The 26,543-nt window shown below is 42.0% G+C and overlaps 3 protein-coding genes across 4 annotated transcripts; all 3 read left to right on the top strand.

Moving 5' to 3' along the window:
- Positions 1-1,715: 1,715 nt before the first annotated feature.
- LOC137877621 (alcohol dehydrogenase 1-like) lies at positions 1,716-9,318 on the top strand. Its single transcript, XM_068717626.1, has 9 exons — positions 1,716-1,782; positions 4,220-4,321; positions 4,573-4,714; positions 7,355-7,442; positions 7,934-8,153; positions 8,377-8,637; positions 8,723-8,855; positions 8,970-9,108; positions 9,216-9,318. Exons 1-7 carry the CDS (start codon positions 1,765-1,767, stop codon positions 8,777-8,779), a joined length of 888 nt encoding a protein of 295 aa, XP_068573727.1. The 5' UTR covers positions 1,716-1,764; the 3' UTR covers positions 8,780-8,855; positions 8,970-9,108; positions 9,216-9,318.
- A 2,956-nt stretch (positions 9,319-12,274) lies between these two features.
- LOC137877620 (alcohol dehydrogenase 1-like) lies at positions 12,275-18,421 on the top strand. Of its 2 annotated transcripts, XM_068717624.1 has the most exons (10): positions 12,275-12,297; positions 13,820-13,842; positions 15,554-15,655; positions 15,915-16,056; positions 16,476-16,563; positions 17,017-17,236; positions 17,426-17,686; positions 17,781-17,913; positions 18,028-18,166; positions 18,270-18,421. In XM_068717624.1, the coding sequence occupies exons 2-10, from the start codon at positions 13,825-13,827 to the stop codon at positions 18,301-18,303; spliced, it is 1,137 nt and encodes a 378-aa protein (XP_068573725.1). In that variant the 5' UTR covers positions 12,275-12,297; positions 13,820-13,824; the 3' UTR covers positions 18,304-18,421. The 2 variants fall into 2 exon arrangements, with proteins under 2 accessions (XP_068573725.1, XP_068573726.1); XM_068717625.1 differs by lacking the exon at positions 13,820-13,842 and having other exon boundaries at positions 12,285-12,297.
- Positions 18,422-20,385: 1,964 nt separating this feature from the next.
- Positions 20,386-25,595, top strand: LOC137877825 (alcohol dehydrogenase 1-like). The gene is made up of 9 exons (XM_068717976.1): positions 20,386-20,466; positions 21,689-21,790; positions 22,041-22,182; positions 22,602-22,689; positions 24,110-24,329; positions 24,485-24,745; positions 24,830-24,959; positions 25,069-25,207; positions 25,314-25,595. The coding sequence occupies exons 1-9, from the start codon at positions 20,449-20,451 to the stop codon at positions 25,345-25,347; spliced, it is 1,134 nt and encodes a 377-aa protein (XP_068574077.1). The 5' UTR covers positions 20,386-20,448; the 3' UTR covers positions 25,348-25,595.
- The last annotated feature ends 948 nt before the right edge of the window (positions 25,596-26,543 follow it).

The raw sequence follows: 26,543 nt of genomic DNA, 5'->3' as shown, positions 1-26,543 counted from the left end.
CTACTGGTTGTTTTTCATAACAGCATTATTTACACACGCATAGGTAAGGTACATATTTGATTACATTGGGAGCGTGTGCGCCGCGACCTGCCCCACCGACCTGCCCCACCGGGAGCGTTTCAGAAGCGGAGCGCTCGTGGGCACCACCCGCAAAAATTGTGAGATTCCGCAATAATCTGCGTAACAACCACGGATGTATAAAGAGAACAACAAACACATAAAAGGTTGCTTTACCTGTCCAACGTTGAATTGCTGTTGATTTGGTCATATTTCCTTGTTTTTTGAGACATTTTTAAGCTTGGATATAGAATCTTACATTTTTGTGGTCAAAGCAAAATATAAGAAGAAGAAGAGAAGTGTAGAAGAAGAGCAACGACAGAACAAGCATTAACCCGACCCGTGGGCTCTCACATGCCCCCTTCTTTGAGGCAGAGGTAGTGTTTGCCTCCTCTGTGCTTTTTCACTGCGGTTTCTGTCAGATCAGCAACACAAAATATGTTCTACACATACGTGAAATACATTACCTATTCTATGGAAAGAAAGGACATATAATAAAAGTGTCTACAAATATTATAGTGGTGACAAACAATGAGAAAGCAAAAAGCATGCGCTCAACCCAGTTTGTGAGGGATTCACAGTCTGAGGTGAGGCACAGCTCGTCGCTGCCTCACCTCGTGTGTCTCCTCTGTTTGAACAGGACACGTGCTAATTCAGCGATTTTGATTATAAAAATGCTTGAAATGATTGGAATCATACACAAATTACATTTATAGCACAGATCAGTAGAGAAATACTTGTCATGATGACAGGTGAGGCTCTGCCTTTGTCAGATACCGCCGCTTACGTAGTGCTCCTCGGCATGTCAAACTGACTCACTGAGGCATCGTTAAGCGTCGGTACTGGACAGAGCAATTGATGTAGAGCAAGAAAGTCCTCGTAGGGCAGGGGGGAGTGAATTTTGGATGGTAGGGATGCCAAATTAGCCATTAGCTAGCCAGTGGGAGACACACACTGGAACTCATGTGCACTCACGAGTAACATGCACTCACTGCCAGACCGGCTACGTCAACAAAAACAGAAGCTCGGATTACAACACACACTGAAGGACAGTGACTTCAAACTCTGCTCGGGATGCCATTACTCTGCTATATCTTTACATAGAAAATAGTTGTTTGCTGCTAAATTAGTGCTCGGAGTTTGGAGTTCAGCACCTCCAGCAAGGATAAGACTTTCACCCTTTACACCGCTGTTCATAACAAGCTGAAACTGTACGTTTCTTGTGAACACAGAAGTGTCGGTATTTCACGAGTTGAGAGTGAGAATGTGTTGGTCGGCAAGAACTATTTCTTTTTGGTTTAAAAATCAGATTTCCATCTCATTGTGCTGAACACCGTCCACAGTTTTGCCTCTTGGCTAGAGTCTCGGAAAATATGAAAGGCAAAGAAGATAAAGGATATCAAAAGAATAACAATCTAGAACCTCAATGTCTCCTCTGGATGTTTAAGTAGGGTTAGGTATAGAGGTCAGCTTGCCCTGTGCAGAGGTTGACTTTGGGGCACTGGACCTCGGAGCAATTATGGGCTGGAAAGCAGCCAGGGCAGTTAGGATTATTGGAGTCAATCTCATCTGAAGTACAAATATATTTGTACCGTTACAATACAAAACCACAGGTCCAAAGTCTCTTGTTGTCTCCTCCCTACTTCTGTCCTGCAACTGCTCTCTTAAGTCCTCTCTTGCTCATTTACTCTCATCTTTGCAGCAAAAATGACCACAGCTGGTAAGGTGAGTACAATACAACATATTTTGTGGTGTTTTTATTATTTTTTTGTTTATTTTTTTGCAATAAGTCTGGCTAAATAAAATCAAAGTCAAAGTCAGCTTTATTGTCAATTTCACAATGTACCGAACATACAGAAGAGTTGAAAAAACATTTCTCTCCAGTCCAACATGTAAAATGAATACAGATAATTAAGTGCAAAAAATAGAAAAGACATTGAGACAACATATATATTAAGAAAACTATCATTCTGTATTTAGCAGCAGTCAGACATAGGATAGGATATTTAGCAGCAGTCAGACATAGGGAGTCTTAAAAGAGAGCAGGGAGAGAGTTCAGCTTCCTGACAGCCTGGTGGACGAAGCTGTTTGAAAGTCTAGTGGTGCGGAGACTCCGGTATCTTTTCCCAGAGGACAGGAGGCTGAAGAGACTGTGTGAGAGGTGGCTGGAGTCGCGCACAATCATGGTTGCTTTGCGGGTGAGGCGGGTGTCATATATGTCCTGTAGGGAGGGGAGTGAGGCACCAATGATCCTTCCAGCTGTGTTCACTATGCGCTGCAGGGCTTTCCTGTTGTAGTCGGTGCAGCTTCCGCCCCACACAGTGATACAGTTTGTCAGGATGCTCTCAATGGTGCCTCGGTAGAAAGTGCACATGATGGGTGGGGGTGTTCTTGCCTTCTTTAATTTGCGGAGAAAGTAGAGATGCCTCTGGGCTTTCTTTGCCAGTGATGTTGTGTTGGCTGTCCAAGAGGTCCTCACTGATGTCCACCCCCAGGAATTTGGTGCTGCTCACTCTCTCTATATCAGCACCATTGATGGTCAGTGGTGGGTGTTGAGTGTGGCCTCTCCGGAGGTCAACAACAATCTCCTTGGTCTTGCTGTTATTCAGAAGGAGGTTGTTGTCTCTCCACCACGTGGTCAGAAGGCTGACCTCCTTCCTATAGTGGGTCTCATCATCCTTGGTGATGAGACCCACCAGAGTTGTGTCATCTGCAATTTGGGGCAAGATTTTTAATAAAACATTAAAGTAAAATAAATTGTTGATGAAGTATCACAATTTTAAGCTTAGCTTTGGTTACTTTTTTCTGACTGAAGCTTTTGTCAAACGTGATGGAAAAATAAAAATTTGATGATGACAGTTTTTACAGCGTCTGGCTCAGGTAAACAATGAAGTTTTAGGGGTCTTCAACGTTTTTCAGGCCAAGGACTCCCAAACTGATAGAGAGATGGAGCAGGGACCCCCTACTATATACATGATATTGTATAAAATTGTGCCTAATGTCATGCATAAACATACCTGTTATCTTGCATACAATACTGAACTATTAAAATAATGGACAGATTCATGTTTGGGGAAAAAATAATGAAAACATTCACGGACCCTCTGCAGTACCTCCACGGACCCCCTAGGGGGTCACGGACCCCCTGTTGAAGACCTCTGGTTTAAAGAAATCATGCTTTTCCTTCCGTTCCCTTCCATCATTTTGGGGTTCAGAGGGTTGGCTACGGGAGCTTTTTAAAACTCAAAATGCACCTTAAAAATCTTTCAAATAACTTATGTAGACTTGAAAATTGTCGCTATTCATGTTTGCTTTTAGAGCAGCAGCTGTGTCAGAGACATTGAAATCACGAGCTGTTAGAACATAACAAGAAAAATAATGTTTTTTTATGTGAAACCCAAACTAATTTGCAATGAGTCAGTCAATTGATCTGACATTGAAATGAGACTCTAGGTGAGAGTTTGCCTTCAATTATAACACTTATAGGATTGCAACATAATGTCTTGGTTCTTGCTGATGTTACTACTCCATGCACTGTGAGCTGCATTATTCTCCGAAATGCCAGAGGGCGTACAAACAAAAAAACGAGTGAAACCTATAGATATGCCCATAGACTGTATTGGTGAAACTGGCAAAACGCCATAAAAGAATCTCACCAATGATGAGGAGGGATTGTTATCATCTGTAAACTCATATCTCATATTCATGGACTATTGTATTGCCTTTGTAAAAGCCCTGTAAAGAAACAAAGGTTTAATATCCTGTAAACAATTTGATTTGGCAAAATATCTACTCAAATAAAGACTTTTAATACCACCTGTTTCTAAAGCATCCAAAAATAAATTGACCTTCTTTGTATGATCCCTAGACATGTAAATAGTGTTTTTATCAATTAACTTTGTGAACGTCATGTGATCGCGCACACCGCGTGCCAAGTTGCACGAATAAGCACCGCGACCACTACAGGCACCACGCACCGGCCGTAATTATGTCAGTTTCTGCCGCGCGCCTCGCGCCGGGTATAAGCTACGCTTCAGTGTTCAGAGTTCAACAAAGGTTGTGCCCTTAGAGCTTTTTTTTACACCCTATGGTTTAAAAGTCCCCAGAAATATTTGTCATATCTCATTGCTGAGTAAGTTCATGTGGTGTCACTGCCCTGTAGGTCATCAAATGCAAGGCAGCAGTGGCGTGGGAGCCCAACAAGCCTTTGGTGATTGAGGAGATTGAGGTAGCCCCGCCCCAAGACAATGAGGTCCGCATCAAGGTGAGAGACGTCCACTAACTATCATTACTTTGGGGTGGCTGTGACTCTGAATGTAGAGCAAATAGTCCTTTAATCACAAAATCCTGCTGAGTGCAACTTACCAGGTCCATTTGATATTAACGCTACATAAAAATGATAATAAGATGTGAAAGTGTTGCTAGTCCTGCTGAACCCAGTGAGAGTGAATTCTCATCAGTCTGTCTGTTTTAATCCTTTGTGTTTTCATTGTTTGCTTACTGTCTTCGGTGCAGATTGTGGCAACTTCGGTGTGCCATTCTGACCTGTACCACCTGTTGGAGAGTATGCATAAAGATGGATTCCCAGTAGTCCTCGGCCACGAGGCAGCCGGCATTGTAGAGAGCGTCGGACCTGGAGTCACTGAATATCAGCCAGGTCAATTTCAAATAGTACAATATTTTGGAATAAATGCTTATTTGCTTTCTTTACAAGAGTGCTAGACATGGATTGTCCATAACGAACACCATGTTCGAGCATAAGAATGCTCATAAGTGTACGTGGTACCAGAGCACCCTAGGCCAAAGGTCAATGATCGATTTTGTGATCGTATCATTGGATCTGAGGCTGCATGTTTTGGGCGGGTGAAGAGAGGGCCGTAGCTGTCAACTGATCACCATCTGGTAGTGAGTTGGGTCAGAGGGTGGGGGAAACTCTGGACAGACCTGGTAAGCCCAAACGGGTAGTGCGGGCAAACTGGGAACGTCTGGAGGAGGCCCCTTTCCGGGAGATCTTCAACTCACATCTCCGGCAGAGCTTTTCTAGCATCCCTGTGGAGGTTGGGGGCATCGAACAGGAATGGACAATGTTCTAAGCTTCTATTGCCAAAGCTACGGTGGTGAGCTGTGGTCTCAAGGTCTTAGGTGCCTCAAGGGGCGGTAACCCTCGAACACCGTGGTGGACACCGGTGGTCAGGGAAGCCGTCCAACTGAAGAAAGAGGCCTTCCGGGATATGTTATCCTGGAGGACTCCTGAGGCAGTTGCAAAGTACCGACAGACCCGAAGGGCTACAGCCACCGTCGTGAAGGAGGGAAAGCAGCGGGTGTGGGAGGAGTTCGGAGTAGCCATGAGAAGGACTTTCGGTCGGCACCAAGGTGTTTCTGGAAAACCATCCGGAACCTCAGGAGGGGGAAACGGGGAAACATCCAAGCTATATACAGTAAGGATGGGACTCTGTTGACTTCAACTGAGGGGGTAATCGGGCGGTGGAAGGAGCACTTTGAGGAATCCTGAATCTGACTAATACGCCCTCTACTGTAGAGGCAGAGCTGGAGGCTGATGGGGGAGCATCATCAATTTCCCTGGTGGAAGTCACTGAGGTAGTCAAACAACTCTACAGTGGCAAAGCCCCAGGGATTGATGAGATCCATCCAGAAATGCTGAAGCCACTGGGTGTGGAGGGGCTGTCTTGGATGACACGTCTCTTCAACATTGTGTGGAGGTCTGGGACGGTGCCTAGGGAGTGGCAGACCGGGGTGGTGGTTCCCCTGTTCAAAAAGGGGGACCACAGGGTGTGTGCCAATTATCGCGGTTTCACAATACTCAGCCTCCTTGGTAAAGTCTACTCCAAGGTGCTAGAAAGGAGGGTTCGGCCGATAGTCGAACCTCAGATTGAAGAGGAACAATGCGGGAGTATGGGGTGAGGGGGCCACTTCTGAGGGCCATCCAATCCCTGTACGCCCAAAGCGAGAGCTGTGTCCAGGTTCTCGGTAGTAAGTCGGACTCGTTTTCGGTGAGGGTTGACTTCCGTCAGAGCTGCGCTTTGTCACCAATCCTTTTTGTGGTATTCATGGACAGGATATTGAGGCGTAGTCGTGGGGAGGAGTGTTTACAGTTTGGTGGGCTGAGGATTTCATCGCTGCTGTTTGCAGATGATGTGGTCCTGATGTCTTCATCGGGCTGTGACCTCCAGCACTCACTGGATCGGTTCGCAGCTGAGTGTGTAGTGGTTGGGATGAGGATCAGCATCTGAGGCCATGGTTCTCAGTAGGAAACCGGTGGATTGCCCACTCTGGGTAGGGAATGAGTCCTTACCCCAAGTGAAGGAGTTCAAGTACCTCAGGGTCTTGTTCACGAGTGAGGGAACAATGGAACGTGAGATTGGCCGGAGAATCGGAGCAGCTGGGGTGGTATTGCAGTCGCTCTACCGCACCGTTGTGACAAAAAGAGAGCTGAGCCGCAAGGCAAAGCTCTCTATCTACCGGGCAATCTTTGTTCCTACCCTTAAATATGGTCATGCAAACTGGATCATGACCGAAAGAATTAGATCGCGGGTACAAGCAGCCGAAATGGGTTTCCTCAGGAGGGTGGCTGGCATCTCCCTTAGAGATAGGGTGAGAAGTTCGGTCATCCGTGAGGGACTCGGAGTAGAGCCGCTGCTCCTTTGCGCGGAAAGGAGCCAATTGAGGTGGTTCGGGCATCTGGTAAGGATGCCATCTGGACGCCTCTCTAGTGAGGTGTTCCAGGCATGGCCAGCTGGGAGGAGACCCCGAGGGAGGCCCAGGACCAGGTGGAGGGACTATATCTCCAAATTGGCCTGGGAGCGCCTCAGGATCCCCCAGTCAGGGCTGGCTGTTGTGGCCCTGCTGGAGCTGTTACCCCGCGACCCGATCCCGGATAAGCGGTTGAAGATGAGATGAAAAAGATGAGACAAGAGTGAGATGGGAATATTGATATGTCTCATGTCTGTGTGTTGAGTACGGAGCTCAGACGTGTTTAGCTTAGCATAGCTAAGCTTAGCTTAGCGTAAAGTTTGGAAACAGCTAGCTTGGCTCTGTACAAAGTTCAGAAATAAAGGGACATAGCTGTTACGTTTTGTTCAAAGATGTTTTGACTTTTTGAAACAGACCTCTTAAGGTCACTATTAACAATATGTCTCCTTAATCCGTACATTAACAGTTTTACAGATATTACTGGAAATGTATGAGGGTTGTAAATTGAGGCCACTCTGTGCCATTGTTTTACAACATAATGAAAGTTGGAGATTAATGTGACTATAACATTGTTTTTGTCTTCCAGGAGATACGGTCATTCCTCTGTTCATGTATCAGTGTAGAGAATGTCGCTTCTGTAAGAGTCCAAAGACCAACCAGTGTGAGAAAGCATGGTGAGCTCAATAAGCACTAATTCACTCTTCTGTCTCAACTATTGATTTCATTCCTGCTGGGTATGTTCAAAAGGTATGTCCAAACGCTTCTAGAAAAACATGTTATTCAACAGTTCTCTATCAGTATAGCTGTTACAGTTGCTATACAGGAGAACAGAGATTGGAGCCAAAGGCAAACAGTTGTAGGCAGCAATATTAATTTAGTAGTTTATTGTAAATGGCTTGCAGACACAGAGTCCAAATTACATGCAGGTAACAGGCAGGTAGGTAACAGGCAGACAGAACACAGCATTGCCAAAATGCAACAAATGACTGTGAAAGTATGAACTTTAGTTTGACTGATACCACAGGACAAATAGTTTAGATCTTGGTTGTTGTTTTTTTTTATTATTTTAGGCATGTTGCAAATGGTCATTGAACCTTCTAATATGTGAGAGCAGCGCTCAAATAGTTTTTCAGTTTTTTTCACATCAAAACATTGTCTTGTTCAGGTCCGCTGGTCGTCTGCAGGAAATGTCACCATTAGACTCCAGGTTCACCTGTAAGGGAAAGAAGGTGCTGCAGTTTGCAGGAACCAGTACCTTCTCTGAGTACACTGTGGTTAACCAGATGGGTGTGGCTAAGATCGACCCTGCTGCCCCTCTGGACAAAGTGTGTCTCCTTGGCTGTGGGATCTGCACAGGATACGGAGCAGCAGTTAATACTGCTAAGGTATGTCTCTTTGACTGTCAGGGATGGTATTACATGTATTGTTGAAGGTTAAACTCTGCTGTAATGAATCCCTCCCACACGCACACACACATACACACCACTCTGTACATCATCCGACATCTGAAATGCAACATACTGTCAGTGGTACCAAAGTAGGGAGTGTTTTAAGAACTAAGATGTCTGACCTAAAGAGCCATGTTGACTGAACTCTGTTGTATTGTAGGTTGAACCAGGCTCCACATGTGCTGTGTTCGGTCTGGGAGCTGTGGGTTTGGCAGCAGTCATGGGCTGCAAGGCTGCAGGAGCCAAGAGGATTATTGCAGTTGACATCAATCCAGAGAAGTCTGAGAAGGCCACGGTGTTCGGCGCAACAGACTTTGTGAACTCCAAGGATCACAGTAAACCCATCAGCCAGGTGCTGTCCGAGATGACCAACGGAGGAGTGGACTTCTCCGTGGAATGTGTTGGGAATGTGGAAGTCATGGTGAGGCAGATAAAAAGATTTTTTTCGAAAATTTTTAAGTAAATTGGCTTATTATATTTAAGTTCCATGCTGTTTCTTCATTTAGCGCAATGCCTTGGAGTCTTGCGTGAGAGGTTGGGGTGTCAGCGTGATAGTTGGCTAGATGAGCTTGAAAGACGTTGCTACTCGCCCCTATCAGCTCATCTCTGGACGCACATGGAAGGGCTCTCTGTTTGGAGGTGAGACAAATATGACCATCACTCTGGGAACTAAATGGCTGTGGGCTTATGTTCTGCAACGCTATAGTTAGTTTTACTCTGGATACTCTTTGCTGAAGTGATTGTGTGCCTCAGGCTTTAAGGGTAGGGATGCCGTGCCTCAGATGGTCAAAGCCTACCTGGACAAGAAGGTGAAGCTGGATGAGTTCATCACTCACAACATGACTTTGGACCAGGTTAATGAAGCCATTGAGCTGATGAAGCATGGCAAATGGTAGATGTACACTCCCATTCTTTTTCCTCCATTCATGACATAACAACACAAATCAATTAATTAAAAGGTGCAGGTCTCCTCATTTTTCTTTTACTTTTGTTCCACAGCATCCGGACGGTCATGACTGTTTCTCCACAATAAGAACACTGTGTTGCTTTCAATGATGCTCTTTAGTGGATTATCTGCTGTGTTCATAAAAGTGAAAACTGGAACGTGTCGAAGTGTTTCTAGATCAAAATAAATGGTCTCAGCATCTGAATGGCTTCCTTGTTTGTGTCCTGGTGTTGAGTTGTATGCTGATGATGTTCAAGTGTCTGTTGTGGTCTATCGTTTTGTCTTCTACTTTATACCACTAGGTGCCACTGCAGTACATCAGGTGCTAGTTAAGACTCAGCAGTCGAATGGTCTTTTTTTTTTTTTGGTAAAGTTCCTAACTGAGTGAAATGACCCGGAAGTATCGAAGCGGCAACCGTAAATAGAGCTGCTCGACTTCTCTAAATGCTGAGGAAAGGTGCTTCAATGCTGCCTTTCTCATCTCCTTCAGCATAGACTACACTGAACCAGCCTTTAGGAAAGTAAAAGAGATAACGTCCCATAATTTATTGGCAGCACAATTTAAAAGTGACATACATCAATAACATCTGCCATCACATAATTACATAGTGTAAGTGAAGTGGTATTCTCTCAGCACCATGGTTGCCTTTTCCGAAGTCTCTATGAATATTCCTTCACATCTGATCCCGTGACTTTTTTTTTTTTTTTTTTTTAAATTTAGTTCAAGGAAAAATATCTAGGAAAAGGACATTATTTTTTTGACTAATCAACACAGCCCCTGTGTGAAGTCACGACAGCTACTACTGATCGTACTATGCCAGCTACTGAGATCTATTGTTTTAGTTTATATGCCACACAATGCCCCTTAGCTGTTGTAAAATCACTAACACATGACCTAATTGCTTTTTGCTTGAACAGTACAGCATTTTATTCATTCAGCTCACTACAGTGTGTACAATGTATCGTGTTACTGAATTGTCTACAGCATTGTTTAGTGTGACAAAAGTGTTGGTAAACTGTTTAGTCAGATGTGTAAAGGACCTCAGAGTGTAGGGCAGGGGTATTCAATTAACGTTCCAAAAGGTCCAGATTGAGAAAATCTCCTCGGGCAAAGGTCTGGAACATTACAATAATATCTAACTTGTGCTATTGAGTGCCATATATATCATAATTATTATTAGCTTTCAAATTGAATTCGATGGATTATAAATACATAAATAAATGTTCTCATTTCAAGTAAAATAAGGGCTGGATTAAAGAACTGACTTAACAGAAAGCTTGTGAAAAATGTGCATCTTAATAGCAGACCACCTCAAGGTGTGACAATTTGTCTAATTTCAGATGGGATTTTAGAGGAGATGGTGCATAGTTACAAAATCATTTCACCTCAGGTTGATAGCAGGCCATCTCAAGGTTTCTCTAAGAGAACCAGAACATTCTGATGTAGCATTTCAAAAATAAAGCTCATCAAAATCGCATGCATTATCTAACTTCAAATCACATTCATGAGACAATTTGTCTAATTTCAGTAGGACTTTAGAGGAGATGGTGCGTAGTTACAAAATCATTTCACCTCAGGTTGATAGCAGACCATCTCAAGGTTTCTCTAAGAGAAAACCAGGACATTCTGATGTAGCTTTTCAAAATTAAAGCTTTTCAAAATCACATTTCTCTCTTTGGAGAACGTCATGTGAAATAACTCTCTGACTCACGTAACAATTCTCCTCCTCCTCGTTCTCTTTCCTCGTCTCCCCCGTGTATCTACATCTCACTCAAGTCCGGAAACTTGTCAGAATACCCATATTTGATTGGCTGAGCTGCATCACGTGATGTGATTTACGCAGCTGAACAAGTGCCATAAAGGCTGAAAAAGCCGCGCCGGTTACAATAAAAGCGCTCCGTCAAAATGTAATAATTCTCAATTATCTATCAAGGAAACAGGCTTTAAATTGAAAAGGTGGGTTTATTTTCCCAAAAATCATCCAATAACAATAATTTACAAAGAAATGAATTAACAAAGTTATAGGGCCCCTACAGGGACGTGCAGTCAGGGGAGGCAGAGCCTCACCTGTCATCATGAAAAGTAAAAAACAAATAATGATAAAATAAAAAATTATATTTCTCTACTGATCTGTGCTATAAATGTAATTTGTGTATGATTCCAATCATTTTTATAATCAAAATCGCTGAATTAGCACATGTCCTGTTCAAATAGAGGAGACATGTGAGGTGAGGCAGCGACGAGCTGAACCTCACCTCAGATTGCGCAATCCCTCTCAAACTGGGTTGAGCGCGTGCTTTTTGCTTTCTCATTGTTTGTCACCACTGTAATATTTGTAGACACTTTTATTACATGTCCTTTCTTTCCATAGAATAGGTAATGTATTTCACGTGTGTGTAGAACATATTTAGTGTTGCTGATCTGACAGAAACCGCAGTGAAAATTCACAGAGGGGAGGCAAACACTACCTCTGCCTCAAAGAAGGGGGCGTGTGAGAGCCCACGGGTCGGGTTTATTGCGTCAAGCTGCACAGAGCAGATCGACCCAGACAGGAAGTCAGACACCGAAAAGGGATAGAGCATCCGGCCATTTTTCAAAATAAAACACCATGTGCAGCCGGATCACGGCACACACGCTCCCGGTGGAATTATGTAGTTTACCTATGTGTGTGTGAAGAATACTGATTTGAAATATGAAAAACAACCAGTAGTGCAAGCTGCCAATTGAATGGTGATTTAAGCTACTCTATTGGGTTCATATATTTGTAATCTGACTCTGAAATAGTCAGTGCCTCACCAGCCACCAACCTCACCACGCATCACTGGGCCCCTATAAAAGAAGACAACAAAACATAACTCTTAAAGAATAAGGTTAACAAAGCAAGACGTTAACTCATTGACAAAAAACCTCCAAAATGAAACTGAGGGAAACCTATATACTGGCTGACCAAACCAACGAAAGCATACAGGGGAGGACAACAAAGACAAGAACCACAAGGTAACACAAAACTGCCCAGATCCCCCCATGCTGTCAGAGCTCTTGGTTTGGTCCTTGGCTCAGGCCTCTTGCATAAAAACAGGCACCACCCTCAACCCTTTCTTTCATCAGACCAGGAAGAGGAACTCAGCAGCCAGGTAACTTTCTTTGTGGGGCTGTGGCCTCCACAAGCCGCATGACCCCAGCAGCTTCCCCTATGGGCTCAGCGATCCCCCGATTTAGCACAAGATCATTAATGAAAAAATCATGACTGTATCCAGAACAGCATTGGTTGAAAAACCTGTTCTTACCCCAAACTTGTCAGATACCGCCGCTTATGTAGTGCTCCTCGGCATGTCAAACTGACTCACTGAGGCATCGTTAAGCGTTGGTACTGGACAGAGCAATTGATGTAGAGCAAGAAAGTCCTCGTAGGGCAGGTAGAAGTGAATTTTGGATGGTAGGGACACCAAATTAGCCATTAGCTAGCCAGTGGGAGACGCACACTGGAACTGTTGAAGAAAATCATCATATAACTTAGAATTAAACTAAAGCCATAGCCTGATTCTGATATCTCAATCCAGTTGAATGAACAAATGTTTCTCAGAAAGTATGAGTGCCAGCGACCTGAAAGTGAAAACTCCCGGTCAACGAGCAGAGCATTCTGTCAACATGGTTGGGTACAATGTTCTCGAAAGAACATGCCCAAACTAGGTATTAAGCAAGGCCCCGTATTAGAAATTAGGGATGCTTTGTTTGTGATTCGGCCGACTGATCTGATTGGTGGAACGTGACTTAAGGGGGGTGAATTAGACTATAAGGGTAAACTGTAACAACTGGTACAGTGGATTTTTGCTGAATGTTGCCTTGTGCTCATTAAAACTTCCCACTGGTTGCTACTCCAAGAACTCCGTCTCTTCTCTTAATTTTTGCTTCTAAAGAACTCACGTGCACTCACAAGTAACATGCACTCACTGCCAGACCGGCTACGTCAACAAAAACAGAAGCTCGGATTACAACACACACTGAAGGACAGTGACTTCAAACTCTGCTCGGGATGCCATTTCTCTGCTATATCTTTACATAGAAAATAGCTGTTTGCTGCTAAATTAGTGCTCGGAGTTTGGAGTTCAGCACCTCTAGCAAAGATAAGACTTTCACCCGTTACACCGCTGTTCATAACAAGCTGAAACTGTACGTTTCTTGTGAACACAGAAGTGTCGGTATTTCACGAGTTGAGTGAGAATGTGTTGGTCGGAAAGAACTATTTAATTTTGTTTTAAAAATCAGATTTCCATCTCATTGTGCTGAACACAGTCCACAGTTGTGCCTTTTGGCTAGAGTCTTGGAAAATATAACGGGCAAAGAAGATAAAGGATATCAAAAGAATAACAATCTAGAACCTCAATGTCTCCTCTGGATGTTTAAGTAGGGTTAGGTATAGAGGCCGGCTCGCCCTGTGGTTGACTTTGGGGCACTGGACCTCGCAGCAATTATGGGCTGTAATGCAGCCAGGGCAGTTAGGATTATTGGAGTCAATCTCATCTGAAGGTTCCCCAAATATATTTGTACTGTTGCAATATAAAACCACAGGACCAAAGTCTCATTGTCTCCTCCTTTCTTCTGTCCTGCAACTGCTCTCTTAAGTCCTCTCTTGCTCATTTACTCTCATCTTTACAGCAAAAATGTCCACAGCTGGAAAGGTGAGTACAATCAACATATTTTGTGGTGGTTTTTTTGGGGGGTTTTTTTGGTCATTTTTTTTGCAATAAGTCTGGTTACTTCAAATGGTTTATTTGGGGTGAGATTTTTAATAAAACATTAAAATAAAATGATGAAATATCACAATTTTAAGCTTAGCTTTGGTTACTTTTTCTGACTGAAGCTTTTGTCAAACGGGATGGAAAAATTTAACTTTGACGGGTTTTTTTTCTGGATCGGGTAAACAATGTAGTTTTAGGGCTTGTTTAAAGCAGGGGTCTTCAACGTTTTTCAGGCCAATGTCTCCCAAACTGATAGAGATGGAGCAGGGACCCCTACTATATACATTATATTGTATAAAATTGTGTTTAATATTAAACTGGGCCTAGTGCCATGTATAAACATACCTTTTTTATTGTGCATTCAATACTAAGCTCTTAAAATAATACACAGGTTCATATATTCATGTTTTTATTTTAAACGTGCAAGGTACAGTGAGTAGGGTGACTGTGCCACTGCCATTTAGAAACATACCTTGTATGATAATCATGCATACAAACTATTCAAATTGATGTTTTTATTTTAAACAAATGTGGAAATGAAAGTGAGTGATGGCCTATTGGTGCCACTGCCATGCATAAACATACCTGTTATCTTGCATACAATACTGAACTATTAAAATAATGGACAGATTCATGTTTGGAAAAAATTATAAATAAAATTCACAGACCCCCTGTTGAAGACCTCTGGTTTAAAGAAATCATGCTTTTCCTTCCGTTCCCTTCCATCGTTTTGGGGTTCAGAGGGTTATCTATAAAGTACCTGTCTTTCTGTCTCGTTCTTTCTGTCACCTCTGCTTTAGTAAAATATCTCGTCTTATTTTGACTTGGCACAGTTTTGAAGTTTGTGTAACTGTATATAGTCAAGACCGAGGGAATTGTTAGCCAAAATGTAAACAAAATAATAAGTACTGAGACCATTGATTTACTGGTGGTGCTTGTTAACCTTTTACTCTATTCTGTTCAACTTCTTTCAATAAGTCCATGAACTTTGACAGCTGGATAGCAACTCAAAGAACTGATGACATGGCTACAGAAGCTTTTTAAAACTCAAAATTCACTTAAAAAAATCTTTCAAATAATAAATAACTTGTGTATACTTGAAAATTGTCGCTATGCATGTTTGCTTTTAGAGGAGCAGCTGTGTCGGACATTGAAACCACTAACTGTTAGAACATAACAAGAAAATGTTTTTTTTATGTGAAACCCAAACTAATTTGCAATGTGTAAACTCATATTCATGGACTATTGTATTGCCTTTGTAAAAGCCCTGCAAAGAAACAAAAGTTTAATATCCTGTAAACAATTTGATTTGGCAAAATATCTACTCAAATGAAGACTTTTAATACCACCTCTTTCTAAAGCATCTAAAAACAATTTGACTTTCTTTGTATGATCCCTAGACATGTAAATGGTGTTTTTTATCAATTAGCTTTGTGAACGTCATGTGATCGCACGCGCCAAGGTACAAAAAATTGAGAGGCGCACTAAAGGCACCATGTGCCGGCCATAATTACGTCAGTTTCTGGCGTTTAGAGTTCAACAAAGGTTGGGTCCTTGAAGCTTCTTTTTACACCCTATGGTTTAAAAGTCCCCAGAAATATTTGTCATATCTCATTGCTGACTAAGTTCATGTGGTGTCACTGCCCTGTAGGTCATCAAGTGCAACGCAGCAGTGGCGTGGGAGCCCAACAAGCCTTTGGTGATGGAGGAGATTGAGGTAGCCCCGCCCCAAGCCAATGAGGTCCGCATCAAGGTGAGAGACGTCCACTAACTATCACTACTTTGGGGTGGCTGTGACTCTGAATGTAGAGCAAATCGTCCTTTTAATCACAAAATCCTGCTTAGTGCAACTTAACAGGTTCAGTTAGTGATAAGTTTGATATTAACGCTACAGAAAAATTATGATGTGAAAGTGTTGCTAGTCCTGCTGAACCCAGTGAGAGTGAACTCTCATCAGTCTGTCTGTATTAATCCTTTGTCTTTTCATTGTTTGCTTTCGGTCTTTGGTGCAGATTGTGGCGACTTCGGTGTGCCATTCTGACCTGTACCACCTGTTGGAGAGTATGCCTAAAGACGGATTCCCAGTAGTCCTCGGCCACGAGGCAGCCGGCATCGTAGAGAGTGTCGGACCTGGAGTCACTGAATATCAGCCAGGTCAATTTCAACTAGTACAATATTTTGGAATAAATGCTTATTTGCTTTCTTTACAAAAGTGAGATGAGAATATTGATATGTCTCATATCTGTGTTGAGTACGGAGCTCAGATGTGTTTAGCTTAGCATAGCTAAGCTTAGTTTAGCGTAAAGTTTGGAAACGGCTATTTTTGCTCTGTACAAAGTTCAGAAATAAAGGGACATAGCTGTCACATTTTGTTCAAAGATGTTTTGACTTTTTGAAACGGACCTCTTAAGGTCACTATGAGCAATATGTCTCCTTAATCTGTACATTAACAGTTTTACAGGTATTAGTGGAAATGTATGAGGGTTGTAAATTGAGGCCACTCTGTGCCATTGTTTTACAACATAATGAAAGTTGGAGATTAATGTGACTATAACATTGTTTTTGTCTTTCAGGAGACAAGGTCATTCCTCTGTTCATGTATCAGTGTAGAGAATGTCGCTTCTGTAAGAGTCCAAAGACCAACCAGTGTGACGAAAAATGGTGAGCTCAATAAGCACTAATTCACTCTTCTGTCTCAACTATTGATTTCCTTCCTGCTGGGTATGTCCAAATGCTTCTAGACAAACATTGTATTCAACAGTTCTCTATCAGTATAGCTGTTACAGTTGCTATACAGGAGAACAGAGATTGGAGCCAAAGGCAAACAGTTGTAGGCAGCAACATTAATTTAGTAGTTTATTGTAAATGGCTTGCAGACCAAGTTACATGCAGGTAACAGGCAGACGGAACACAACATTGCCAAAATGCAACAAATGACTGTGAAAGTAGCAACTTTAGTTTCTGACTGATACCACAGGACAAATAGTTAAGATCTTGTTGTTTTTTTTTATTTTAGGCATGTTGCAAATATTCATTGAACCTTTTAATACGTGAGAGCAACACTCAAATAGTTTTTCAGTTTTTTTCACATCAAAAAAACATTGTCTTGTTCAGGTCCGCTGGTCGTCTGCAGGAAATGTCACCATTAGACTCCAGGTTCACCTGTAAGGGAAAGAAGGTGCAGCAGTTTGGAGGAACCAGTACCTTCTCTGAGTACACTGTGGTTAACCAGATGGGTGTGGCTAAGATTGACCCTGCTGCCCCTCTGGACAAAGTGTGTCTCCTTGGCTGTGGGATCTGCACAGGATACGGAGCAGCAGTTAATACGGCTAAGGTGTGTCTGCTTGACTGTCAGGGATGGTGTTACATGTATTGTTGTAGGCTGAACTCTGACACACACCACTCTGTACATCATCCGATCTGAAATGCAACATACTGTCAGTGGTGCCAAAGTAGGGAGTGTTTTAAGAACTAAGCTGTCTGACCTAAAGAGCCATGTTGACTGAACTCTGTTGTATCATAGGTGGAACCAGGCTCCACATGTGCTGTGTTCGGTCTGGGAGCTGTGGGTTTGGCTGCAGTCATGGGCTGCAAGGCTGCAGGAGCCAAGAGGATTATTGCAGTTGACATCAATCCAGAGAAGTTTGAGAAGGCCACGGTGTTCGGCGCGACCGACTTTGTGAACCCCAAGGATCACAGTAAACCCATCAGCCAGGTGCTGTCCGAGATGACCGACGGAGGAGTGGACTTCTCCCTGGAATGTGTCGGGAGTGTGGAAGTCATGGTGAGGCAGATAGAAAGGATTTTTTTTTCTTTTTCTAAAGATTTTAAGTAAAGTGACTCATTATATTTAAGATCCATGCTGTTTCTTCATTTAGCGCGATGCCTTGGAGTCTTGTGTGAGAGGTTGGGGTGTCAGCGTGATAGTTGGCTGGATGAGCTTGAAAGAAGTTTCTACTCGCCCCTATCAGCTCATCTCTGGACGCACATGGAAGGGCTCTCTGTTTGGAGGTGAGACAATTATGAACATCACTCTGGTAACTAAATGGCTGTGGGCTTATGTTCTGCAACTCTATAGTTAGTTTTACTCTGGATACTCTTTGCTGAAGTGATTGTGTGCCTCAGGCTTTAAGGGTAGGGATGGCGTGCCTCAGATGGTCAAAGCCTACCTGGACAAGAAGGTGAAGGTGGATGAGTTCATCACTCACAACATGACTTTGGACCAGGTCAATGAAGCCATTGAGCTGATGAAGCATGGCAAATGGTAGATATACACCCCCATTCTTTTTCCTCCATTCATGACTCAACAACACAAATCAATTAAAAGGTGCAGGTCTCCTCATTTCTCTTTTACTTTTGTTCCACAGCATCCGGACGGTCATGACTGTTTCTCCACAATAAGACCACTGTTTTGCTTTCAATGATGCTCTTCAGTGGATTATCTGCCGTGTTCATAAAAGTGAAAACTGGAACATGTCAAAGTGTTTCTAGAGCAAAATAAATGGTCTCAGCATCTGAATGGCTTCCTTGTTTGTGTCCTGGTGTTGAGTTGTATGCTGATGATAAAGTGTCTCTTGTGGTCTATTGTTTTGTCTTCTACTTTATACCACTAGGTGCCACTGCAGTAAATCAGGTGCTAGTTAATTAAGACTCAGCAGTTGAATGGTCTTTTTTTATTTATTTTTTTTAAAGTTCAAGGAAAAATATCTAGGAAAGGATATATATATATATATAGATATATATATATATAGATATATATATAGATATATATATATATATATATATATATATATATATATATATATATATATATATAGATATATATATTTTTACTAATCAATGCAGCCCCTGTGTGAAGAAAGTCAAGATGGCTACTACTGATCGTACAATGCCAGCTACTGAGATATATTGTTTGACTTTATATGCCACACAATGCTCCTTAGCTGTTGTATAATCACTGTAAAACATGACCTCTAGTGGCCTTTTGCTTAAATGAAATGGTACAGTTTTATTCATTCAGTCCACTACAGTGTGTACAATGTATAGTGTTCCTGAACTGTCTCCAGCAGGGGTATTCAACTAACATTCCAAGAGGGAGAGAGACCATCCATCTAGTTTTGCATTAATTTGATGGAACACTGTTTATCTATTTCCAGAAATGGAGACCTTATTTCAACACAGGCAATCAAATGTTGCATAAAGCAATAATGTCAGTGTCCTATCTTATGTGCATGTGAGACTGTATGTTTGAGAGGGGAAGTTGGAGGCTGGCAATCAAGGTGCATTTTGTGGAGATCATAGTAAATAATTATAAAAATGTGAAGTAAAAGAACGATGGATTGTGCAAAAGCCCCCCAAGGATGTAATTGAGGACTCTTCATGTCTGTTCATTATAAAGGAGCAATGGCCAATGGGGCAACCACCACACTGGGGCAACCAAGGTAACTTCACCACTTGCTCAGTAGGTCAGGGACAGATTTTATAGGGCTTTTCAGTTCCAAACAAAATCTATGAACAATGTAATAAAAAATCTGCACACAAGCATAACTAAATGTGATTCAGTTGGACAGAATGGGATCCAGGATTTGAGTAAGTTTATCATTTATGCAAGTTATGTACCAGAGTGCAAAGTTAAGTTGTATTTCTGCATGCTTGTGTACATTTTCTTTGCAGGTAGTTAATTTCCCAGGTTCTGGGACAGAAAATGTACCACAACAGTGACAGAGTTGGAGCAATAAAAGTGACGTGTCAAAGATAAATATAAGATGTTGAGATGATTACACATTTCTTGCAATGTGTAGGAGTTGGGAAGTGTCTTTTCACAATGTTAAAAAAAAACAATGTATCCAGAACAGCATTTGTTGAAAAGCCTGTTCTAACCCCCAACTTGTCAAATAGCTAACCTATTGCTCCTCGGCATGTCAAACTGACTCTCTGAGGCGTCGGTACTGGACAGGGCAAGAAAGTCCTCGTTGTGCAGGCGGGAGTGAATTTTGGAAGGTTATTGACTCCAAATTAGCCATTAGCTAGCCAGTGGGAGACACACACTGGAACTCACGTGCACTAACGAGTAACATGCACTCACTGCCAGACCGGCTACGTCGACAAAACACAGAAGCTCGGATTACAACACACACTGAAGGACAGTGACTTCAAACTCTGCTCGGGATGCCATTTCTCTGCTATATCTTTACATATTTCCATCTCATTGTGCTGAACACAGTCCACAGTTTTGCTAGAGTCTTGGATAATATGAAAGGCAAAGAAGATAAAGGATATCAAAAGAATAACAATCTAGAACCTTAATGTCTCCTCTGGATGTTTAAGTAGGGTGAGGTATAGAGGCCGGCTCGACGTGTAGTGGGAAAGCAGCCAGGGCAGTTAAGATGCTTAGAGTTGATCTCCCCTGAAGGTTTGCCAAATAGTTTTGTACTGTTGTAATGCAAAACCACAAAACCAGAGTCTCTTGTTGTCTCCTCCCTATTTCTGTCCTGCAGCTGCTCTTAAGTCCTGTCTTCCTGGTTTTCTCTCATATTTGCAGCAACAATGACCACAGCTGGTAAGGTGAGTACAATCCAACATATTTTATGGTGTTTTTATTAGTTTTTGTTTATTTATTTTTTGCAATTTTACAGGATCTGGTTACTTCAAATGGATTGTGACGGTTTTTACAGCATCTGGCTCACATAAACAGTGTAGTTTTCGGGCTTGTTTAAAGAAATCATGCTTTTCCTTCCGTTCACTTCCATCGTTTTGGGGTTCAGAGGGTTATCTATAAAGTACCTGTCTTTCTGTCTCTTACTTTCTATCTGTCGCTCTGTCACCTCTGCTTTAGTAAAATATCTTGTCTTATTTTGACTTAGCACAGTTTTGAAGCATCCATTTTGTGTAACTGTTTTCAAGGCCGAGGAAATAGTTCGGCAAAATGTAAAAAAAAAATATTTAATCACTTTATAAGTGTCTGGGGCAACTGATTTACTCAGTGGTGCTTGTTAACCTTTCATTCCTTTATTCTGTTCAACTTCTCTCTTAAGTCCTTAAGCCTTGACAGCTGGATAGCAACTCAAGGAACTGATAACATGGCCACAGAAGCTTTTTAAAACTCAAAATTCACTTCAAAAATCTTTCAAATAACACATAACTTGTGTGGACTTTAAACTGTTGCTTTTTATGTTTGCTTTTAGAGGAGCAGCTGTGTCAGAGACATTGGAACCACTAGCTGTTAGAACATAAGAAAAATGTTTTTTATATGAAACCCAAACTAATTTGCAATGTGGCAGTCAGTCAGTTGATCTGACATTGAAATGGGCCTCTAGGTGAAAGCTTGCCTTAAATTATAACACTTATAGGATTGCAAAATAATATCCTGTTCTTGCTAATGTAGCATGTTTCTTTTTAGTCTCCTAAAAGTTCTGTCTATACTCGTGCATGGCGCCGTACTGCAATCCTCCACAGACAGCGCGCAAGCTCCGAGCAAGAACGTTTCTACTCAATGCGCTGTGAGCTGCATTATTCTCCGAAACGCCAGAGGGCGTACAAACAAAATGAACTGTGAGCAATCACAAAGACAACGAGTGAAACCCATAGATATGCCCAAAGACTGTAGGACCTGTAATTACGTTATTTTCTGGCGCGCGCTAACCCTAACCCTCCGAGTTCCAGTGTTCAGAGTTCAACAAAGGTTGGGCCCTTGGAGCTTTTTTTAAACCCTATGGTTTAAAAGTCCCCAGAAATATTTGTCATATCTCATTGCTGAGTAAGTTCATGCGGTTTCACTGCCCTGTAGGTCATCAAGTGCAAGGCAGCAGTGGCGTGGGAGCCCAACAAGCCTTTGGTGATTGAAGAGATTGAGGTAGCTCCGCCCCAAGACAATGAGGTCCGGATCAAGGTGAGAGACGTCCACTAACTATCACTACTTCGGGGTGGCTGTGGCTCTGAATGTAGAGTGGATTGTCCCGTAATCACAAAATCCTGCTAAATGCAACTTACCAGGTCCATTTCATGATATGTTTTATATTAACGCTACATAAAAATTACAATATAATGTGAAAGTGTTGCTAGTCCTGCTGAACCCAGAGAGAGTGAATTATCATCAGTCTGTCTGTGTTTTCATTGTTTGCTTTCGGTCTTTGGTGCAGATTGTGACGACTGCGGTGTGCCATTCTGACCTGTACCACCTGTTGGAGAGTATGCATAAAGACGGATTCCCAGTAGTCCTCGGTCACGAGGCAGCCGGCATCGTAGAGAGTGTTGGACCTGGAGTCACTGAATATCAGCCAGGTCAATTTCAGATAGTACAATATTTTGGAATAAATGCTTATTTGCTTTCTTTCCAAGAGTGATATGAGAAGATTGATATGTCTCATGTCTGTGTTTAGTACGGAGCTCAGACGTGTTTAGCTTAGCATAGCTAAGCTTAGCTTAGCGTAAAGTTTGGAAACAGCTAGCTTGACTCTGTCCAAAGTTCAGGAATAAAGGGACATAGCTGTCACGTTTTGTTCAAAGATGTTTTGACTTTTTGAAACAGACCTCTTAAGTTCACTATTAACAATATGTCTCCTTAATCCGTACATTAACAGTTTCACAGGTATTGATGAAAATGTATGAGGGTTGTAAATTGAGGCCACTCTGTGCCATTGTTTTACAACATAATGAAAGTTGAAGATTAATGTGACTATAACATTGTTTTTGTCTTTCAGGAGACAAGGTCATTCCTCTGTTCATCTCCCAGTGTAGAGAATGTCGCTTCTGTAAGAGTCCAAAGACCAACCAGTGTGAGAAAGGATGGTGAGCTCAATAAGCACTAATTCACTCTTCTGTCTCAACTATTGATTTCATTCCTGCTGGGTATGTTCAAAAGGTATGTCCAAATGCTTCTAGACAAACATTGTATTCAACAGTTCTCTATCAGTATAGCTGTTACAGTTGTTATACAGGAGAACGGGGATTGGAGCCAAAGGCAAACAGTTGTAGGCAGCAAAATTAATTTAATAATTAATTTATTGTAAATGGCTTGCTGACATAGAGTCCAAATTGCATGCAGGTAACAGGCAGATAGAACACAATATTGCCAAAATGCAACAAATGATTGTGAAAGTAGCAACTTCAGTTTCTGACTGATACCACAGGACAAATAGTTTAGATCAGGGGTATTCAATTAACATTCCAAAAGGTCCAGATAGAGAAAATCTCCTCGGAAAAGGTCCGGAACATTACAATAATATCTAACTTGCGCTATTTAGTGATATATATATATATATATATATATATATATATATATATATATATATATATATATACATATATATATTCAAGAAGCCTAGTAGTAGTAACAACGTTTCAGTGTAGCCAACAATTGTCAAATCAAATGTAGAGAGTATCAATCATATTTTAACAATTATTATTCTCAGTTTTCAAATTTAATTGGATGGATTATAAATAATACATAGACATACATAAATAAATGTTCTTCTCATTTCAAGTAAAATAAGGGCTGGATTAAAGAATGACTGACATAACAGAAAGCTTGTGTAAAATGTGCATCTTAATAGCAGACCACCTCAAGGTGTCACTCAGAGAGAACCAGAACATTCTGATGTAGCATTTCAAAATTAAAGCCCTTCAAAATCACATGCATGAGCTAACTTCAAATCACATCATGAGACAATTTGTCTAATTTCAGATTAGATTTTAGAGGAAATGGTGCATTGTTACAATGTCATTTCAACTCAAACTCAATTTTAGAAAAATGTATTTCACTGAATTGCCCTGCAGCTTTCAATTCAGTTCATTCAGGTGTGAAGTGATGTCAGTCAAAAAGCCACGATATTATATTTTTTTTACCCGTCTGTGTACATCTCACTCGAGTCAGGAAACTTGTCAGAATACCCATATTTGATTGGCTGAGCTACATCACATGATGTGATTTACGCCGCTGAACAAGTGCCGTAAAGGCTGGAAAAGAAGCACCGGTTAAAATAAAAGCGCTCCGTCAAAATGTAATAATTCTCAATTATTTACCGGTTTTAGGTCCTGGGTCCGGATACAACTGCGCCTGGGTCCGGATCCGGACCGCGGTCCGCCTATTAGTGACCCCTGATTTAGATCTTGGTTTTTCTATTATTATTATTTTAGTCATGTTGCAAATATTCATTGAACCTTCTAATACGTGACAGTTTTTTTCACATCAAAACATTGTCTTGTTCAGGTCCGTTGGTCGTCTGCAGGAAATGTCACCATTAGACTCCAGGTTCACCTGTAAGGGAAAGAAGGTGCTGCAGTTTGCAGGAACCAGTACCTTCTCTGAGTACACTGTGGTTAACCAGATGGCTGTGGCTAAGATCGACCCTGCTGCCCCTCTGGACAAAGTGTGTCTCCTTGGCTGTGGGATCTGCACAGGATACGGAGCAGCAGTTAATACTGCTAAGGTGTGTTTGTGTACACACACCGCTCTGTACAACATCCGACATCTGAAATGCAACATATTGTCAGTGGTACCAAAGTATCTAGGGAGAACAAGTGTTTAAAGAACTAAGATGTCTGACCTAAAGAGCCATGTTGACTGAACTCTGTTGTATCGTAGGTAGAACCAGGCTCCACATGTGCTGTGTTTGGTCTGGGAGCTGTGGGTTTGGCTGCAGTCATGGGCTGCAAGGCTGCAGGAGCCAAGAGGATCATCGCAGTTGACATCAATCCAGAGAAGTTTGAGAAGGCCACGGTGTTCGGCGCGACCGACTTCGTGAACCCCAAGGATCACAGTAAACCCATCAGCGAGGTGCTGTCCGAGATGACCGACGGAGGAGTGGACTTCTCCGTGGAATGTGTCGGGAAAGCGGGAGTCGTGGTGAGGCAGATAGAAAGGATTTTCATCAAGATTTTAGGTAAATTGGCTCATTATATTTAAGATCCATGCTGTTTCTCCATCTAGCGCGATGCCTTGGAGTCTTGCGTGAGAGGTTGGGGTGTCAGCGTGATAGTTGGGATGAGCTTGAATGATGTTGCTACTCACCCCTTTCAGCTCATCTCTGGACGCACATGGAAGGGCTCTCTGTTTGGAGGTGAGACAAATATGACCATCACTCTGGTAACTAAATGGCTGTGTGGGCTTATGTTCTGCAACTCTATAGTTAGTTAGTTGTATTCTAGATGTGTGATTGTGTGTCTCAGGCTTTAAGGGTAGGGATGCGGTGCCTCAGATGGTCAAAGCCTACCTGGACAAGAAGGTGAAGCTGGATGAGTTCATCACTCACAACATGACTTTGGACCAGGTCAATGAAGCCATTGAGCTGATGAAGCATGGCAAATGGTAGATGTACACTCCCAGTCTTTCTCCTCCATTCATGACTCAACAACAACACAGATCAATTAAAAGATGCAGGTCTCCTCATTTCTCTTTTACTTTTGTTCCACAGCATCCGGACGGTCCTGAATGTTTCTCCACAATGAGACCACTGTTGCTTTCAAAGTAATTTGGTAATTTACCATTATATATTCTACAAAATCTCTACATAATAGTCACACAAATAATGCACTGCACATTATTAACTGATCTTTTAATCATGCACACTATATATGCCTGACTATGAGCACAAAATACTATTCGATTCGATTGTGAGAATCAGCTGCAGTGTTCAGAAGCAAAAGCTAAACATATGAAAGTGTTTAAAGAGCAAAATAAATGGTATAAACAGAAACTGTCTTCTGCTTTCTTGTTTTTGTTCTGGTTTTATTGTGTCACAGGCCCAGCATTTACGGTTCCACAGCATTGCCCGTCATGCCTCTGAATGCTTGATTAAACTTTGTTTAAAGTGTCAGTTTTCCCTGAGATCTACTCAGACTAGCCGAATTGTATCACTGTTTGTTTAATTAACTTGGCAGACAGCACTGTGATTATTCTGCTAGGATGGGCTCCAGGATTTGTCCCAGAGCAGTGCTTCTGCTTGCTTCTTGAAGAATTTATAATAAAGGATACAATATTGCAGTTGAACAACAGGGGCACTAAATGAAAAATTATATGAGACCATAAAAGTACATATAATAACAGCTGTTGTTTGGCATTGTGTGATTTTACAGAGAAGAAATTACAGTTCACGATTGCTCTCTGTTTGCACTAGAAGCGGCACTGATTGTTCAGCGAATGGTTTTATCCAATTATTCATCCTTATTATGATCTGTAGTGTATGCCCTCGTTTAGGTTTACACACTAGATTCACTGTGATTGATTAGTCTTGCAATCTGTCATGATATAAAAATGATTACGACCTGGGCTGAATCACAAATTAAAGGTACACTTTACTTAAAACTGAACCACACATCGTCAACAGATTCAAAAGAGCTAGTCAAACCTAGTACATGACACCATCCAACTCTTAATAAAATAAATACAGAAACCTTATTCCCGACAAATGCAGACGGTCGTTTCCCCTCACATCGTCTGCGTCTGGGCCAAAAAGATAAATTGGAACACATCGCAGCTGACTAGAGCCAACGGCCAATGAGCGCTCGTTCTGCGCCAGCGTGAGAGGAAATAACTCTCCCTACCAGCAGGGGGTGATCATCGGTGTTCGTCTTTCAGAAAGGGGAAACCAGAAGACCTAGGACTGGGGATATACAAGCCTTTGTTCTGATACATACATGAAAAA

This window comes from Cebidichthys violaceus, unplaced genomic scaffold, assembly GCF_023349555.1.
Source record: "Cebidichthys violaceus isolate CVI_PGR_0920_01 unplaced genomic scaffold, fCebVio1.0.p SCAF_22, whole genome shotgun sequence".
NCBI lineage: Eukaryota > Metazoa > Chordata > Actinopteri > Perciformes > Stichaeidae > Cebidichthys > Cebidichthys violaceus.
This window is presented reverse-complemented; position numbering and strand designations above follow the sequence as displayed.

Bases quoted from the DNA above. Each gene is read 5' to 3' on its own strand.
- LOC137877621 (XM_068717626.1), top strand. The intron at 4,322-4,572 runs GTGAGAGACGTC...TCTTCGGTGCAG, and splicing joins ACAATGAGGTCCGCATCAAG to ATTGTGGCAACTTCGGTGTG. The intron at 8,154-8,376 runs GTATGTCTCTTT...GTTGTATTGTAG, and splicing joins CAGCAGTTAATACTGCTAAG to GTTGAACCAGGCTCCACATG.
- LOC137877620 (XM_068717624.1), top strand. The intron at 16,564-17,016 runs GTGAGCTCAATA...TGTCTTGTTCAG, and splicing joins AACCAGTGTGACGAAAAATG to GTCCGCTGGTCGTCTGCAGG. The intron at 17,914-18,027 runs GTGAGACAATTA...TGTGTGCCTCAG, and splicing joins GAAGGGCTCTCTGTTTGGAG to GCTTTAAGGGTAGGGATGGC.
- LOC137877825 (XM_068717976.1), top strand. The intron at 22,690-24,109 runs GTGAGCTCAATA...TGTCTTGTTCAG, and splicing joins AACCAGTGTGAGAAAGGATG to GTCCGTTGGTCGTCTGCAGG. The intron at 24,330-24,484 runs GTGTGTTTGTGT...GTTGTATCGTAG, and splicing joins CAGCAGTTAATACTGCTAAG to GTAGAACCAGGCTCCACATG.